The sequence below is a fragment of the Myotis nattereri genome, assembly GCF_964212035.1.
Source record: "Myotis nattereri genome assembly, chromosome: 9".
Classification (NCBI taxonomy): Eukaryota; Metazoa; Chordata; class Mammalia; order Chiroptera; family Vespertilionidae; genus Myotis; species Myotis nattereri.
In genome coordinates, this window is record NC_138084.1 from 46,547,612 (window position 1) to 46,563,313 (window position 15,702).

At 42.2% G+C, this 15,702-nt stretch overlaps 1 protein-coding gene across 2 annotated transcripts in view; it reads right to left on the minus strand.

The window, feature by feature from the left end:
* Positions 1-933: 933 nt before the first annotated feature.
* Positions 934-15,702, minus strand: part of PAK1 (p21 (RAC1) activated kinase 1) — a 126,227-nt gene continuing 111,458 nt past the window's right edge. For both annotated transcript variants that reach the window (XM_081100077.1, XM_081100076.1), the window contains exons 9-15: positions 15,517-15,565; positions 12,305-12,417; positions 12,009-12,126; positions 7,714-7,813; positions 6,545-6,741; positions 6,015-6,152; positions 934-2,274 (exon numbers count right to left, since the gene is read on the minus strand). In XM_081100077.1, the coding sequence (XP_080956203.1) occupies positions 2,188-2,274; positions 6,015-6,152; positions 6,545-6,741; positions 7,714-7,813; positions 12,009-12,126; positions 12,305-12,417; positions 15,517-15,565 (802 nt within the window). In that variant the 3' untranslated portion in view covers positions 934-2,187. The remainder of the gene's footprint in view (positions 2,275-6,014; positions 6,153-6,544; positions 6,742-7,713; positions 7,814-12,008; positions 12,127-12,304; positions 12,418-15,516; positions 15,566-15,702) is intronic.

Genomic DNA, 15,702 nt, shown 5'->3' on the forward strand with positions numbered 1-15,702 from the left:
GCTTCAATCACCCCTCAGGGCTTCTCCACCTCCTTCTGCTCCTGAAGGGTGATCAAGGCCAACAGCCGCCTCTCGTACCCGCTACCAGAGACAGCCCTGATTGCACCCACTGCTGGCGGCGGCCCCCCTCACACTGGCAGCTGGTGCCAGAGCCACTGCTCTCACCCACTGCCAACACCCCAGGCCGGTCCCAATAGCCCCTGAGAGCTTCTCCACCTCCCCCTGCTCCTGAGGGGTCATCGGGGAAGCAGCTGCCACTTGCACCCCCTGGTGGCACTGGCCCCAATTGCTCTGTGACAACAGCGGTGTGAGCAGGGCCGGCGCCGTGAGCGTGTGGGAGCAGCGGTGGTGGGAGTGGGAACCCGGGCTGCAACAGGAGGGGCCAGGCGGGGGCATGGAGGATGGGCCGAGACTCGCCCCTGTGCCACTGCAGCCTTGTGGCCCACAGTTCCTTTCAAGGGGCATGAATTCATGCACTGGGCCCCTAGTACCTTATAATATAGAAACATATTGGCCCATTTCTCTTAATTTATATTTAAAATAAAAGTGTTAAGAAAGAGCCTGGCTAGCATGGCTCAGTGGTTGAGCGTTGACCTATGAACCAGGTCACGGTTTGGTTCCGGTCAGCGCTCATGCCCCAGTTGTGGGCTCGATCCCCAGTGTGGGGTGTGCAGGACACAGTCTATCAATGATTCCCTCTCATTACTGATGTTTCTATCTCTCTCTCCCTCTCCCTTCCTCTCTAAAATATTTTTTTTAAAGAAAAAATACACATTGAAATATATAGGGGTGAAGGGGCATTTTATCTGCACTTAATCTCAAATGGAGAAGAAAAATATATATTTATCTCATAAATTTGTTTTCTTTAGTTTGAGATTATGTCAAAATAAAAAACCAGGAAATAAAGGAAAAATGAAAGGCATATACTCCAAGTAGAGTATTTTCATCCTCTTTTATTGAAGGAAATAAAACCTGTGCTGCAGAGGCAGTAGTACCTCAGAGCATAACAAGGTAGCCAATGGGGCTGACATGACAAGCCACAATGCTGGCCAGGGGCCCTACCATAGTGGCAGGACCAAAACCACAGATAGCAGGAGGTAGCAAACATCCCAAACACCCAGTGCAAGCATTTCCATTTGCAGAGAGCTTGGCCATGCATTGTGAAAACAGGGTCCCCTCACAGCTGGCAGAGTATCATCTCAAGCCACCAAGTCCATCCAAACTAACATGTAGTCTCAGATTTGGAGATCCTTCCCTTTGGCCGAAAGATTCAGGCCATTGGGAGATCTCACTTAATCTTTCAGCTCCTTATCCCAAAAGGAAAAAGAGACTGAGTTCTTAAAATATCACATAGGTATAGCTGGACAGGTCCTGAAATCCAGCCTTGTTCTAAAAGCAGCTAATGTTTTCTCTCCTGACTTCTCACACTGCTCTCAGCATAGGCCCTAGGAAACTTCTCAGTGTTCTAAACAAGGACAGAATGGGGAGCAGCAGTCTAAAGGATGTAGGGAGTCAAAAGCTGCTACATAGATAGCCAAGACCATCTCACAAGAAATAGCATGGGGAACACTACTGGGTCAAGATCCTCCCAAGCAGCTGTAGAAGCACACACAAGGAAAAATGTGGTAGCCCTCTCCTCCCAACGCAGTATCAGCTGTGCCATAGACATGGTCCAGGAAGGTGAGTCATTTCATGTCCCTGACAGATTATCAACCCCAAGGGCATTCCTCCAGCTGTTCCAATTTTCAAGTACAATACGGTGTTTGGGCAGTTCAGTCACAGAAAATCAAGAACTAAAGAAGCCTCAACCAATTACAAATTGATAATGTTATAAAGCCAAAAATTTATACAGCCAAAAATAGATTGGCCTGGGGTTTGGGAAGAGGTGGTATGTGAAGAAGATTTTGCTAGGTAGAAACAGGAGTCCAAGGGTTTATTCCTATAAACCATCCTCACATCTGCAGATCAGGAGGAAATTCCTTATTCAGATGGCCGTCATCTGAGTAGTCAGTTGCATTTCTCTTCAATGCTGGACACATGGTTTTCAAGGATCAAAGTCTTGAGAGCACTAGACCAGGAAATGGGAGGAGCAAGGCAAGGAAGAGAGAGCATCAAGGGTTGGAATTTCTGGAATTAGCATTAATTTCACAGAAGGCTTGGCACAAGGAGGCTGGGGTGAGCGTGGTTTTAGTGATTGTTCTTGGTTGCCTCCTTTGCTGCAGCGATGAGTGGAGTGAGGCTGGAGAGGGGTTTGGCAATCTTCAAGAACTGATGCTAGAAAAGAAAAAAAAAAGAGCAAAAGACACATGACTATTGACCATTCTTCCTCAGCAGCCATTACAAGATGTTAAGGGCATCCATGTCTATCTGGAAAGCTTCAGATTATCCCCAAATTGAAGGACATCTTTAAAAGATAACAACCCATTTTGGAAAACCATTTGGTGGTATCTACTTTCAACTAAACACAATCTGTCCTATATCCCAGCAATTCCACTCCTGGGGATATTTCCAAGAGGAGTTTGTGTATGCATCAAAAGACAGACGTAAGGCTGTTCATCACAGCTTTACTTCTAATAGCCATAACTAAAAAGAACCCAAATATCCAAGAGAATGGAAGGATGAATAATGTTATAGTCATAAAATACTATGCAGAAAATTACACAGAAATACAATAAATAACTGGTACACTGACAATGAGAAAAAGCCCACAAACATTATGTTGAATGAAAGAAGCCAGATACAAAGGAGTTTATATTATACTAGAGGCCCATTGCATGAAGAGATTCGTGCAATAGGCCTTCTTTCCCCTGGCTGCCAGCACCAGTTTTCCTCTGGCACCCAGGACCCAGACCTTCACTCTGGCCACCGCCTTCCATCTTCGCTCTGGACACAGTCTTCGTTGTGGCTGGAGCCTTCAGTCTTTGCTCCTCACTCTGGCAGGAGTCTTCAGTCTCCGGCCAGAGCTGCTCCTGTAGCTCCTTCCGCTCCCCACCCTCCCCCTCATAGCTTGATCGCTGCTTTGCCTGCAGACCTCGCCAACGGGCTCCTGGATTCCAGGGGGCCATCTTATCTGCGGCCCGGCTTTCCGATCATGATCACGGGCCACAGGTAGGGTGGCTCCTGGGTCCCGGGGTACCGCCTTGCCTGCGGCCTGGTTTCCGATCACAATCAAATCACGATCACGATCACAGCGCCAAGCCCCACCACCCAGGGCTGCACACGGGGGTCCCAACTGGGGGCGGGGCTTAGGCAGCACATGGGGCCCGGATGGCGGCTCGTGTTGGCCTGCCCTGCCTGCAGTATGCAAATTAGCCACCATCTTTGTTGACAGTTAATTTGCATATCACACTGATTAGCCAATGGGAGGCGTAGTGAAGGTACAGTCAATTACCATGTTTGTCTATTATTAGATAGGATTAGGTAAGACTAAACTATGGTGATAATCAGAACAATTACCTCTGTGGGAAAGTACTGACTAATCATGACTCAATGATATATTGAAATGCTGTGTTTCAGGAGCATATGAGACCACATAATTTGTTGTGCTATCCTTGAATCCAGTAAGGCTAATTAATCCAGTAAGGACTTGATCAATAGCTTGGTCCTAACCCAAATCACTTTCATTGGACTGTACTTTGGGCCATATCCCCAACTATTAAAGAAGACTTTTTGGAGAAAACACCATATGAAAACGGCATGTACATTTTCAGTAAAACTGTGATGAAAAACAATTCTTTACATAACTCAGTCTCTTAACTAAAAGTGATTTTCCTTATATTTATTAGTAAAAAAGCTTTGTGCCTTGAGAATAGGGGCTATTTCTTCAATTTGATAAGAATATAGAAACTACCACATTTCCTTTCCAGTCCAACTACCAGAACACTTGGAACTAAATTTGATGTTTAAACAAAACAATTTAACTCAAATTATTTGCAAATTTAATTTTTTTTGCCATCCTTATAAGTCCCTTTTTAATCATGCTGTATATGTGTACAGACACACACAGAGACAATATATATAGATTCTTTACTAGCAAGTTGCTTCAACTTCCTTTTGGACAGAGATAGAACATAAAGAGGTACTAAGAACAAGAAGTTACAATTATTATGAAAGGAATAAAAGATCTGGCTAAATCACACAGACATAAATTCCAACATAAGATCCTATGTACTTCTGTTCACATATGTGTTTGCACTGGAGAAACAGATGAGAAGCTTTCATTCTTTAAGATTCCAAGAGTCATGGTTTTAAATATTTACAATGTACAGTAACATTAAAGAGCCCATGTCCTCAGATCACATGTTCTATGAGCCTCTGAGCTGAGAAAGCAGCATGATCAAATATCCAACTGAGAGGCTTCAGTTTCCGTCTCTATATGGTGAACAAAGTAGACTAGATAAACTCTAAGGCCCTTCCAGTTTTCACTCTCTTCGAGCCAAAAGAGCAGTGGCCAAGAGCACAGAAACTTGAGAGCCTAATGAACACAGGTGAAGTCCTGGTTTCCCGCTTATCAGTTATGTAATCATAAAAAAGTTACTGAATGCTTGAATTCTCTCTTCTTTTTCATGTGTAAACTTGGGAATAACAGAAGCTCTAACTCTCAGGTTGTTATAAAGTATGAATGAAAAATACATAAAGTTCCTAGTGCCTAGACTGTGGTAAAGATTCAAAATCCTGCATTTACTATTAGTTACATTATTATATCGAGAAAACTCTAGAGGGCACTACTCTTTCAATAACTCCAATTTGGTACCTAATTAACAATATCTTCAGTCACAGTCTTAACATAGTATTTGCACATTTCCCAATGCCTCGGGTTTCCTGAACAAACCTCATATGAAAGGCAAAGGGATCCTATCTGTACTGCGTGTTATAAGGGGTTTTTAGTCCCAAAGGATTCTAGAGACGATTGGATTACACTTGGCAGAACCCAGATCCCATATCTAATTGACCAATGCTTTGTAACCAGTAACCCCAATTACAAAGAAATGCTAAATATGTTCCAGAGGGTAACATTTCAATTTAAGCAATTCCATTCAATTTAACAGATTTCTTCTAAATACCTATTCTGAACTAGGTCCTACTATAAGAGGAGACCCAGAGATTAATAAAATGGAGGTTGTAATCTAGTGGGGAAAACAGAAATGTTCATTAACTAACTTTAATGCAGGGCAGTGTGGTAGATCTTGCTCTGCCCTACCCTGCTTAGTTGCTCTTGATCCTAACACAAAAGTGACTGACTGGGCATGCCTGCAGATGACTCACTGTTATAAAGTTATGTGATACTTATTATTAAATCACCATAGGCAAAGTAGGAAAATATACTAGTAATAAGAAATTGTACCTGGAACATAAGTGTTAAATACAAATAATGTGGCCTGCTAAAGACAGCTTCTGCAACCGTGTGAAATAATTAGGCTGTCTATTCAGAATTCAGCAGGTGGTAGTATCAAAGACATAGTAAACCCCTGACTTTAGGCTTCGCCATGTCTGGCAGAATATCACTGCCACCATCTGAGAAGGTTTCAACTGAAGAAACAGGGAAGACTTGAAAAGCTGCGCTCTAACCATCCCCCAAACTTATGACCTCTGATACCCTTTACTGAAAATGCATTTTTTGAGCTTATCTCCAGTAAAATATAACTTTTGTAATATTTTCATATTAGAGAGCATCTTCTACCAAAGACTCAAACTCTGCTAGACCCAACCAGCCAGAACAAAACAAGTGCTAAAGGAAGATACAAGCAAAGTTCAGTAGGAGCTCAGATAGATCTTTCAGCTGACCCTGGGAGAATGCAGAGTTTTAACAGGCTGAGGAAGAGCCTAAGGGAATGACAGGAGCAGAAGCCCAGGATGAAGAAGGTTAGGGACCTGGAAATATAGGTTGAGTGCAAAAGTGGTAAGAGAGAAGCCAGGTTCTATAAAAACCCGTACCTCACAGACAAAAATGAAGCAAAACAGGCTTGGTTTAGTGGTTTCCCAAAACCAGGGGCTTCTCTGCATACACCAGTTACCTGTAACAGCTCTTTAGCCGAACCTCTCTTCTCCACATCCATCTCAAGGCAGCGGTTCAGAAAGTCTCGGAAGATAGATGACAGCTTCTCTGGGTTCTGGAGCTCTGGGGTCCCATTGGTGGCAATGAGGTACAAGGCCTGACAACACAAGTGGAAAATCACCTTAGGTTCCAAATGAGGTTCTCACTTGGTCCCAGACATGCCTTCTAGAAATGAGGTCAGCTGCTTTATGCTTCTAGGACACAAAGAGGCAGCTTTGGTATAGTGGAAGGACTATGACCAAGGATCAAGTTTAACATTGAAAAGCCATGTGACCACGTGCAAGCCAGTGAGCTTCCAACTTTCTCATCTGTAAAACAGGGATGATAATAGTGCTTATCCCACACGACTGTAAAAATAAAACAAGGCAGTATATTGGAAAGCACTTGGTAAATGATGAAGTGTGCTACACAGCTAAAGGTTAATTATTATTCTTGATTACAGATCTCTAGGTTTCAGTATGCATTTGACATGGGACTAGCAACACTCACTCTCAGAGGGTTTTCATTGAGGTATGGGGGCTCCCCTTCAATCATTTCGATGGCCATGATGCCCAGGGACCAGATATCAACCTTGGGCCCATAGGCTTTCCGTGTCACAACCTCTGGTGCCATCCAGTACGGGGTTCCAACCATGGTGCTCCGTTTGCTCTGCTCTGGGGTGATTTGGGCACAGAATCCAAAATCAGCTAGAAAAAGAAAAGAAGGAAAGGAATTGTGTTTAGGGTACTCTTTTGTGAGTATTGACTATATGCCTACCCCCAGGTGTCAATCTCTGCCTCACTCCCTCTCTCTCCAAAGCTGGAGTCACATAATTTCCACTTTCATGCCCAGCTCCTAGTCTGGCCCCTGTTCAACCTTAAAAGAGAAGTAGGAGCAACATAACAAATATCACCTCTGGCCTTTTATCCATCCTCAAGCCAAAAGGACTAGACATTAAAAGTCCAAGCTGCCCATTTGGCCTGGATTACTTGCTCCAATTCTTCTTTCTTCTTGAAAACAATCCCCATATCCCAAAATCCAGCAGGTAGGTCCTTGCTTTGCTTCCTGGGCATGAGTCTCAGACTTAATCTCTAATCACTTACAATGAGGCAGGGCCCTACTTTTATCAGTTCCTCACCCTGTGGCCAGAGCAGAGACTGAGAACAGTCTCCCCATCCACCTATGACACAGCCTGTTTGTCTGGACTACTGGTCCTTACACTTTTATTCTGACTGAAGTTCATTCACATTACATTGCAATTACATGTTTATTTAAATTACGAGGCCTTTGATAGGAAGAACTATGTCTTCTCACTCACTTTTTTTATTCCAAAAGGGTCTGGAATATAACAGACATATAATACTGAATGGATGACTGAATGACAAATATTACCCTAAACTCATTTTTTTAATTATGTATTTCATGTAGACTGAGAACTACTTGAAGACAGGCAAAAGCGTCCTCCGTATCCATCAGAAGACCTAGCACATAGGGGGCATTCAGCACATTTTTTTTGGCTAAATGTATAAATGAATGAAAAAAAATGACACCTTATATAGTAGTAATATAAAGATCCGAGGAAATGCTCTTTGGTGAGTGCTCTAGCTACTATTATATGAACACTGTCCCACAGGAGACAGGGTCCCACTGGGAAGAGAAGCATTATCACTCCTACTCACTTAGCTTGACAGAGCCATCCATTCCCAACAGGATGTTGTCACTCTTGATATCTCTGTGAATGACCTGGTTGGAATGCAGAAACTCCAAAGCTTGCAGGCACTATTGAAGTCATGTGGGCAGGGGGAGAAAGAAAGGACATATAATACGAAGACTTACAGGAAATCAACTAATCCAACTTCCTAATTCTATGATAAAGTGAGGCCCCCACAAGTAAAAGGACTTGCTCCAAATGAGCGGCATAGATAGGTCTAGATTCTAGTCTCCTGTCTCCCAGTTAAGCATTCCTCTAACACTACATGCTGCCTTATATCTTTACTAGAGGGGCAGGTCCCTCAGCCCGGCCTGCACCCTCTTGCAATCCAGGACCCCTTGGGGGTTGTCCAACTGATTAGGCCTAAACCAGCAGTCAAACATCCCTCTCACAATCCAGGACCACTGGCTCCTAACTGCTCACCTGCCTGCCTGCCTGATTGCCCCTAACCACTCTGCCTGCCTGCCTGCCTCATCGCCCCTAACTGCTTACCTGCCTGTCTGATTGCCCCTAACCGCCTCTGCCTCGGCCCCCGCCGCCACGGCTTTGTCCGGAAGGATGTCCAGAATGACGTTGGCAAGGTCGTTCGGCTGTCTGGTTTAGCATATTACGCTTTTATTATTATAGATTATACCTTATTTATTATACCTTACTATAATATACCGTATAGCAGTTTTCTTTCAGTACGTGAGTTCCTCCAATATATTTTATTTTGGAGTTTTTTACAGAGCATTACATACTTGGCAAAGAACCTGAGACCCCCCCAAAAAAACTACTGAGGAAGAATGGAAAGAATTTTGTAATAATAAAACTGGAGGAAAGTGACAAAAAGACATATTTGGGAAAGTAGGCATCTGGAACTGATATTAGAAGTAGTAAAGTTAGAAGGATAATCTTATTTTGGAGATAATTTATATTGTTTGGGGTATGCTAAATCTATATACCTATAAGCATTTATAGACAATGTCCAGTAAGCAATTGAACATAAGAGTCTTAAGTTCTATACAGAGGTCTAGACTTGAGATAAATATTTATGAGTCATATGTGAAGAGGTGATTTTTTTTTTTTAAGTTATAGAAATGGTCGGAACTGGCAAATGTTATAGAAGATAAGAGGAGAAAGAAAAAAACCTTAGAAAACACCTATACTTAGCAGGCAGAATGAATAACATAGAGACTGAATGGAAGAATGAAAGTGCCTGGTTCTGCCACTCCTGATGGACAAAATCATTCCAGATAAATCACTTACTCTCTGGGCTACTGTTTCCCCATCTATAAAATGCTACTGAATCTACTAAGTTAAGTCCAGAACCCAAAGCTAAAATTTTAGAAGCTTCTACCAAATTAAAAACCATCTATAACAATAAAAGTGTAATATGCTAATTAGACCGCCTGTCCTTCCGAATGACCTTCCAGATGAAACCCGGGTCCTGGGTGCCTGTTGGCAGCCGGAGGGAAGCCCGGGTCCCAGGTGCCAGAGGGAAGCCAGTGCTGGCAGCCAGAGGAAGGAAGGCCTACTCTTGCACAAATTTTGTGCATCGGGCCTCTAGTAAAGATATAAACCAATATGAAAATGATATTTAAATGTTCTCAAATTAATACTTTATTTTTAAAAGCATACTAATGGCTAAATTAAAAATAAACCAATATCCAGAAGTGGCTATTCCCTATAAAGGTAATAGTTGTTTTCCTTAGGAGGCTGAAAACCCTGGCCTCTGAATGTCAAAAATTATGAACAAAAAGGATGATTTCAAGAAATTGGAACCCTCATGCACTGCTAGGAGAAATGTGAAATGGTACAGCCACTTTGGAGAACAGTGTGGCCATTCCTCAAAATGTTTTCCTAGGCATCAAGAGAAATTAAAACATATATCCAGCCCTGGCCCATGTGGCTCAGTTGGCTGAAGTGTCAGGTCACATACCCAGGTTGTGGGTTCGATACCCAATCTGGGTGCGTACAGGAGGCAACCGATTGAACTTTCTTCTCTTTCTCTCTCTCTCTCTCTCTCTCTCTCTCTCTCTCTCTCTCTCTCTCATCAATCAAAAACATATCATTGGGTGAGGATTAATAATAATAAAAAAATACATCCAAACAAAAACGTATGCATGAATGTTTATAGCATTATTCACAATAGCCAAAAAGTGGAAATGACCCAAATGTCCATCAACTGATGAAGAGATAAATAAATGCAATCTGATTTGCTATTAAAAGGAATAAAGCACTGCTATGTTCTATAATAAGGATGAACCTTCAAACCATTATGCTAAGTGAAAGAAGCCAGTCAAAAATAAGCAAATACTACATGATTGCATTTATATGAAACCCAAAACAAGCAAATCTATAGGAGTGGGGTGAGTGGAAAGTGACTGCTAACAGGTATGGAGTTTCTTTTTGGGGTGATAAACTTGTTTATGGTGATGGTTGTACAATTCAATATACTAAAAACAATAAAAGTATATGCGTTGATTGAGTGGATCAAAATTCAAACTCCAAAGTATTGTTTCTACTATATGCATCTGCTTTTGCACCATCATAAAGTCAAAATGTCATAGGTGATCCAACATAAGTCAGGACCACCTGTGCTTTATATGGGTGAATTATATCTCACTAAAGCTTTTTTAAAAAGTGGGATGATCTCTATTAGAACTCAATGAAACAGCAATGCCATCCATTTATGCAACATTTAAAAATTCTTCAAAGTGCTTTTTGATCCATATGGCACCCCTAAGGTGCATACTCTGTGCACTTCCATTTTAAAGATAAATAATCTGAGGCAAATAGATTTCCTTGAGTACACATGCATGTATCGTGCATGTATTTTTAACCAGTGAAAGTAGGTTTCTGGGGTGAGTGAAAAACATCTTAGACATTACAATGGTTTGTGGTTTCCAAAGGGTCACGGTACATAAACAGATATTCAACATAATGTACCTATGATATTAAAATTTCATGGGGGCAATGTGATTAGAAAAAAATGTCTTCAAAAGCTCGTTGAGGTGGGGGCAGAAATAATGGGGGGAAAGTTGAAACACTGCATCAGTGGTACAGAAAAGAAGTCAGACCTAAGAATCCCAAGCTGGTATTAATTCCATTAACCTATTGTACTTGTCCTAGATCACAGGATTTTTAAAGTAAATACTGTCATATTAAAAAATACTGTCATATTTTCTAGGACACAGTACTGATTTCACATGCTTTTGTTTCCTAATATTTATTAAATATACAACTACATAAATTCATCTGTATGCCTCCAGGTGTTACATCATCAAACCTCAATCATACTATTGGACATATCCCCATAAAACTCTGAACCTAATATAATCTTCTACTTTCCCTTTCCCCAATTCCCAAACTTTTCTCTGGGCTATTGAAAAGCTCCAGTCTCATATCAGCAAAACATCCAATATCCTCAACTTCTCTGAATATTCCCTTCATCTTCTCACTCTAATGACAACGTGGCTATCCTCTGAGTGCTGCTCATGGAGCCTTTACAGAGAGCCTCCCCCTTCTTACTCCAGCACGTTATAGAACTCAGACACTTAATAGCAAAGGGGAGAAAGGAGAATACCCATTTATGCTTTGCTTTCTATTTCTTTTGCCTGGAAATATTTTACCCTAGATTTTTAGCTTGGCTTACTTCCTCATATCATTCAGATCTTTATTCAAACCTATGCAAAGCCTTCCCTGATGACTCTGTCTAAAAGAGCAATTCCTCTGTCACCACCTTCTTACTCTGCTTCCTAGGAAACCTCATAGCACATATGATTAAAATATATGTCCATATAAAAGAGAGGAAAATATTACAAAGTGTTTATAGCAGTTATCTTTAAGGGTTGAAATTATGAGTGACTTGATATATATTTTGGTACTTTTTAATTTTTCTATAATGGGTATATCCCATATAACAAGGAGCTAATATGCTAATTAGAGCGGACAGCGGAATGACCTTCGGAGCGACCTTCCGGAACAACCAGTGGGGGGTCGGGGCCACAGGGCTGCGAGGGCCTACTCTTGCACGATTTTTGTGCATCAGGCCTCTAGTAATTTTATAATCGGAATAAAGTTATCTTTAAAGAAAAAAAATCATGGTGATAGAAATTTCAAAACAGGTATAATAAAAGAATGATGGGAGAGTCTGACTTCCCATCTAATTTCTCCCACCTGCACAGTGCCCAGGCTGAGATCCCACCAGATGTTGAACACTGACAGACCTGGGTATGGAGACTACATCCTGCTCAAGGCTGGTTTGGCCACTGGCCTTACCTCACGGCAAACAGCTGCAATCTGGCCTTCATCCATGCAGGTTTCTGTCACCACATCTGTCAAAGAGCCTCCAGCCAAGTATTCCATGACAACCCACAGCTCATCTCCCACGAGGTAACTGTAGGATAAAGGGTAAGAAGGATCAGAGTACACTGAGCCATAGAACTGGGTTTCAAAGGCTCAGCACGTAGACAGAGTGAACCTGCACTTCCAATGGAGGCGTTGCTTTCTCCTTTAACACCTCCACCATCCATCAGTCCCAAAGGCCCTATCTCTCTGACAGGACCTGTCCATACCTGTCCAAGTAGTTCACAATATTTGGGTTCTTATTTTCCCTCATGACCAGGATCTCATTAATAATCAGCTCTTTCTTCGGCTGCTGCTGAAGGTTCATCTGCTTAATGGCCACCTGAAATCAGAGTGCATTCGATACACAATTAGAGTCACTCAGTACTTACTGAGCATCTACTAAGTACTAGACCTTAAACACTAAGCAGAGATGATTAAGATATGGTCTTACCCTTGAATAATTCACAATTTATTAACATAGCCCAGTGGTACTCAATATGAGGTCCCTAGACCAGCAGGATCAACATCTGGAAACTTGTTGAAAATGAAAATTTTCAGGCTCTAGCCAGTCCTAGAAATTTTGTATTTTAATAAACCCTCTAGGAGATTCTGATATGCACCAGTTTGAGGATCAACCTTGCTACTAAATAAAATAGTCATATTAAAAAATACTTTTTAAAATCACAGTATAAAAGAGGTGTGCTTTAACAAAAGTCCATACAAAATACTACAGGAACATATTTGGCAATGTAGAGACTTCAGAGAGGGGAAAATGACTTTTTAAACTTGGTGTGGAAAGACACATCAGAGTGGACCAATTAAGAGAGAAGACAAAAAAAGGATAAAATCTCTACACTATTTGTGTATGAAAAAAGATCTTGATAGGTTTCTTGTCTAAAGAAATACATCGGCTTCCACATAATACAAATATAAGGTGCCGAAACCGGTTTGGCTCAGTGGATAGAGCGTTGGCCTGCGGACTGAAAGGTCCCGGGTTCGATTCCGGTCAGGGGCATGTTCCTGGGTTGCGGGCACATCCCCGGTGGGAGATGTGCAGGAGGCAACTGATCGATGTTTCTCTCTCATCGATGTTTCTGACTCTCTGTCTCTCTCTCTTTCTCTCTGTAAAAAATTAATAAAATATATTTTTAAAAAAATATATAAGGTATAGGTGAGTTTCCAAGGCACTTTTTTATCTATCTTTTCTGTGTCAGGTACTATCTAAGGTATTCTCAATTTTATTTCATTTAATCCTCCGAAATAACAAATTCAGCATTACTGCTGACCCCTTTTGACAGATAAGGAAATTGTGTTTGAGAGGGATATGTGAATTGCATACATATGGCTGAAGGGCAACACACTGACCTAAAGACATCTTACATTAAGTATAGTAAGCCCTTGTAACATATGTTAAGATTTGGAGCCATGGCCGAAACCGGTTTGGCTCAGTGGATAGAGTGTCGGCCTGCGGACTGAAAGGTCCCAGGTTCGATTCCGGTCAAGGGCATGTACCTGGGTTGCGGGCATATCCCCAGTAGGAGATGTGCAGGAGGCAGCTGATCGATGTTTCTCTCTCATCGATGTTTCTAACTCTCTATCTCTCTCCCTTCCTCTCTGTAAAAAATCAATAAAATATATTAAAAAAAAAAAAGATTTGGAGCCATGGAGTGCCTTTGGAATTCCCTCAGGCCATCTCGAAGGATGGAACAGTATTCTTGAACCTCACAGAAGTCACTGCTGGTAGCAGAAAGGAAGAACAGAGCCGGACAGAAGATAACACAGAGGCAGTGGCAGGACCTCAGGGATCATATGTAATAGCTACTGACTAACTATGGCCTAGGCTACATGCCCTTCACACCTAATCAGATCCCTCCTCTTCAGGCCAGCAGACAGCACTCCTATAACAGAAAAGGAATTGGACTTGACCTCTGAGGATGTAAGCTCCAGGGCTGAGTCTGCACTTACTGATCTTGGCCAATCACAAGCTCTCTACGCCTCAGTCTCTTCATCAATACACTGAGGATAATAATACCAACCCCGGTTCCCTTCCTCACAGGATTGGTTTGAGGACTAAATGAGATAGTGGCCAATGTGTTACTCAGATTCAAAAAGAAATTTAAATGCTAAAGTAAGGCAACAATGAAAATGCTAATCACAGTAATAACTGCATTTGATAATTACCTGGCACAGAGCAGCAAGAATGACAACATCAACAGGAACAATAGCAAAACCCAACCACCCTCCCACCACTACTATTTTTTGAAGGCCTACTATGTACCAGGCCCGGAGGTTAGGTACTCTGCTTACATTATGTCAGCAAAATCTAACAACAACCCTGTAAGTAAAAATCATTATCTGCATTTGCAGGTAAGGAAATTGAGATTTAACATTTACAAGAAAATTGCCTAAAGTCATAATCAGTGCCCACAGGGCCGCATGACTCCAAAGCCTCTTCCAGTCTCTTCTATTACACACATGCCCTCCAAACAATAGGCTTGAAAAATAATAGTTCAATCTGTCACTGGAAGACTTCCCAGCACTCACATACAGTCTTCCTCTAGGTCACAGACAACAGCTCTGCTCATCCCAGGGGACAGCCCCTCGTAAGCACTTACTCCCGAAGCCTGGAGGTTTAGACTCCCTGGGCAGGAAGCAAGGTCTTCCTGACCACACTCATTAGCCACCCTAATGGACTTCCATTCATAGTTTTATAACCACAAGGCAGGCACATAGGGAAGTCAAGTTTGTTTCCTGTGGGTAGCTTTTCATACACGCAGCCTCCAGGCCTTTCAGGAACTGCCCACCATGAGCCAGCCTCCCATTAAGGGCTGTAAAACCCAAGAGGCCAGAAACGTAACAAGAACCCTAGTGCCTAACCCAAGCTCTGCAGCCCAGAAAGCACAGCTTTAGGTTTTGGAATCCAAAGTTTCTAACCCAGTCCTTGCCAACTGTACCACCCTACAAGTTATTTAAACTCCCTGTTACCTACATCATAGGGACTTTTAGAATGGGCATAACCTCCTGTTTTCCAGATCTCTGCCTCCAATTCACCATATTTAAAATTGACACAATGATATCACCCTTCCTTCCTCACCATTATTTCAATACAGGTTCCTCTCGGCACTATAAGTCTTTTAGGCGTACACAACGGAAAACATGGTCTGTTACATTTGTATATGATTTTGGGGGAAAGGGGATAAAACCATTTTATCTAGGGCCTTCAGGAGAGGTGTGAGGGGCTGGGAGGACAACGAGATCCGCCATCCTCAGCTCAGCCAGATCTCCCGCTTCACAGCCACTGGAAAGCCATTTAGATGCGATTGTAATGTCTCAGTGCACTGAATCTTTCACATAGTGTCCCTATTGAGCTAAGAAGGGCTAAAATTTAACCAAAAAACCAGTAGAGCTGAAGGAGCAATAGTTGGTTATAGACACTCACCTCCTGTCCTGTGGCCACATCCATTGCTGTGTACACAGTGCCTGAAGCACTGAACAACAGGTTGGGGAGAGAGGGAGGAAAAACATAGGTATTAAGTGAGGTGATACTTGTCAAATGCAAATCTACACACAATTTGGCAATACAGGGTTTATAACAGCAGCAAAAATAATCTTCCCCACTGCCCAC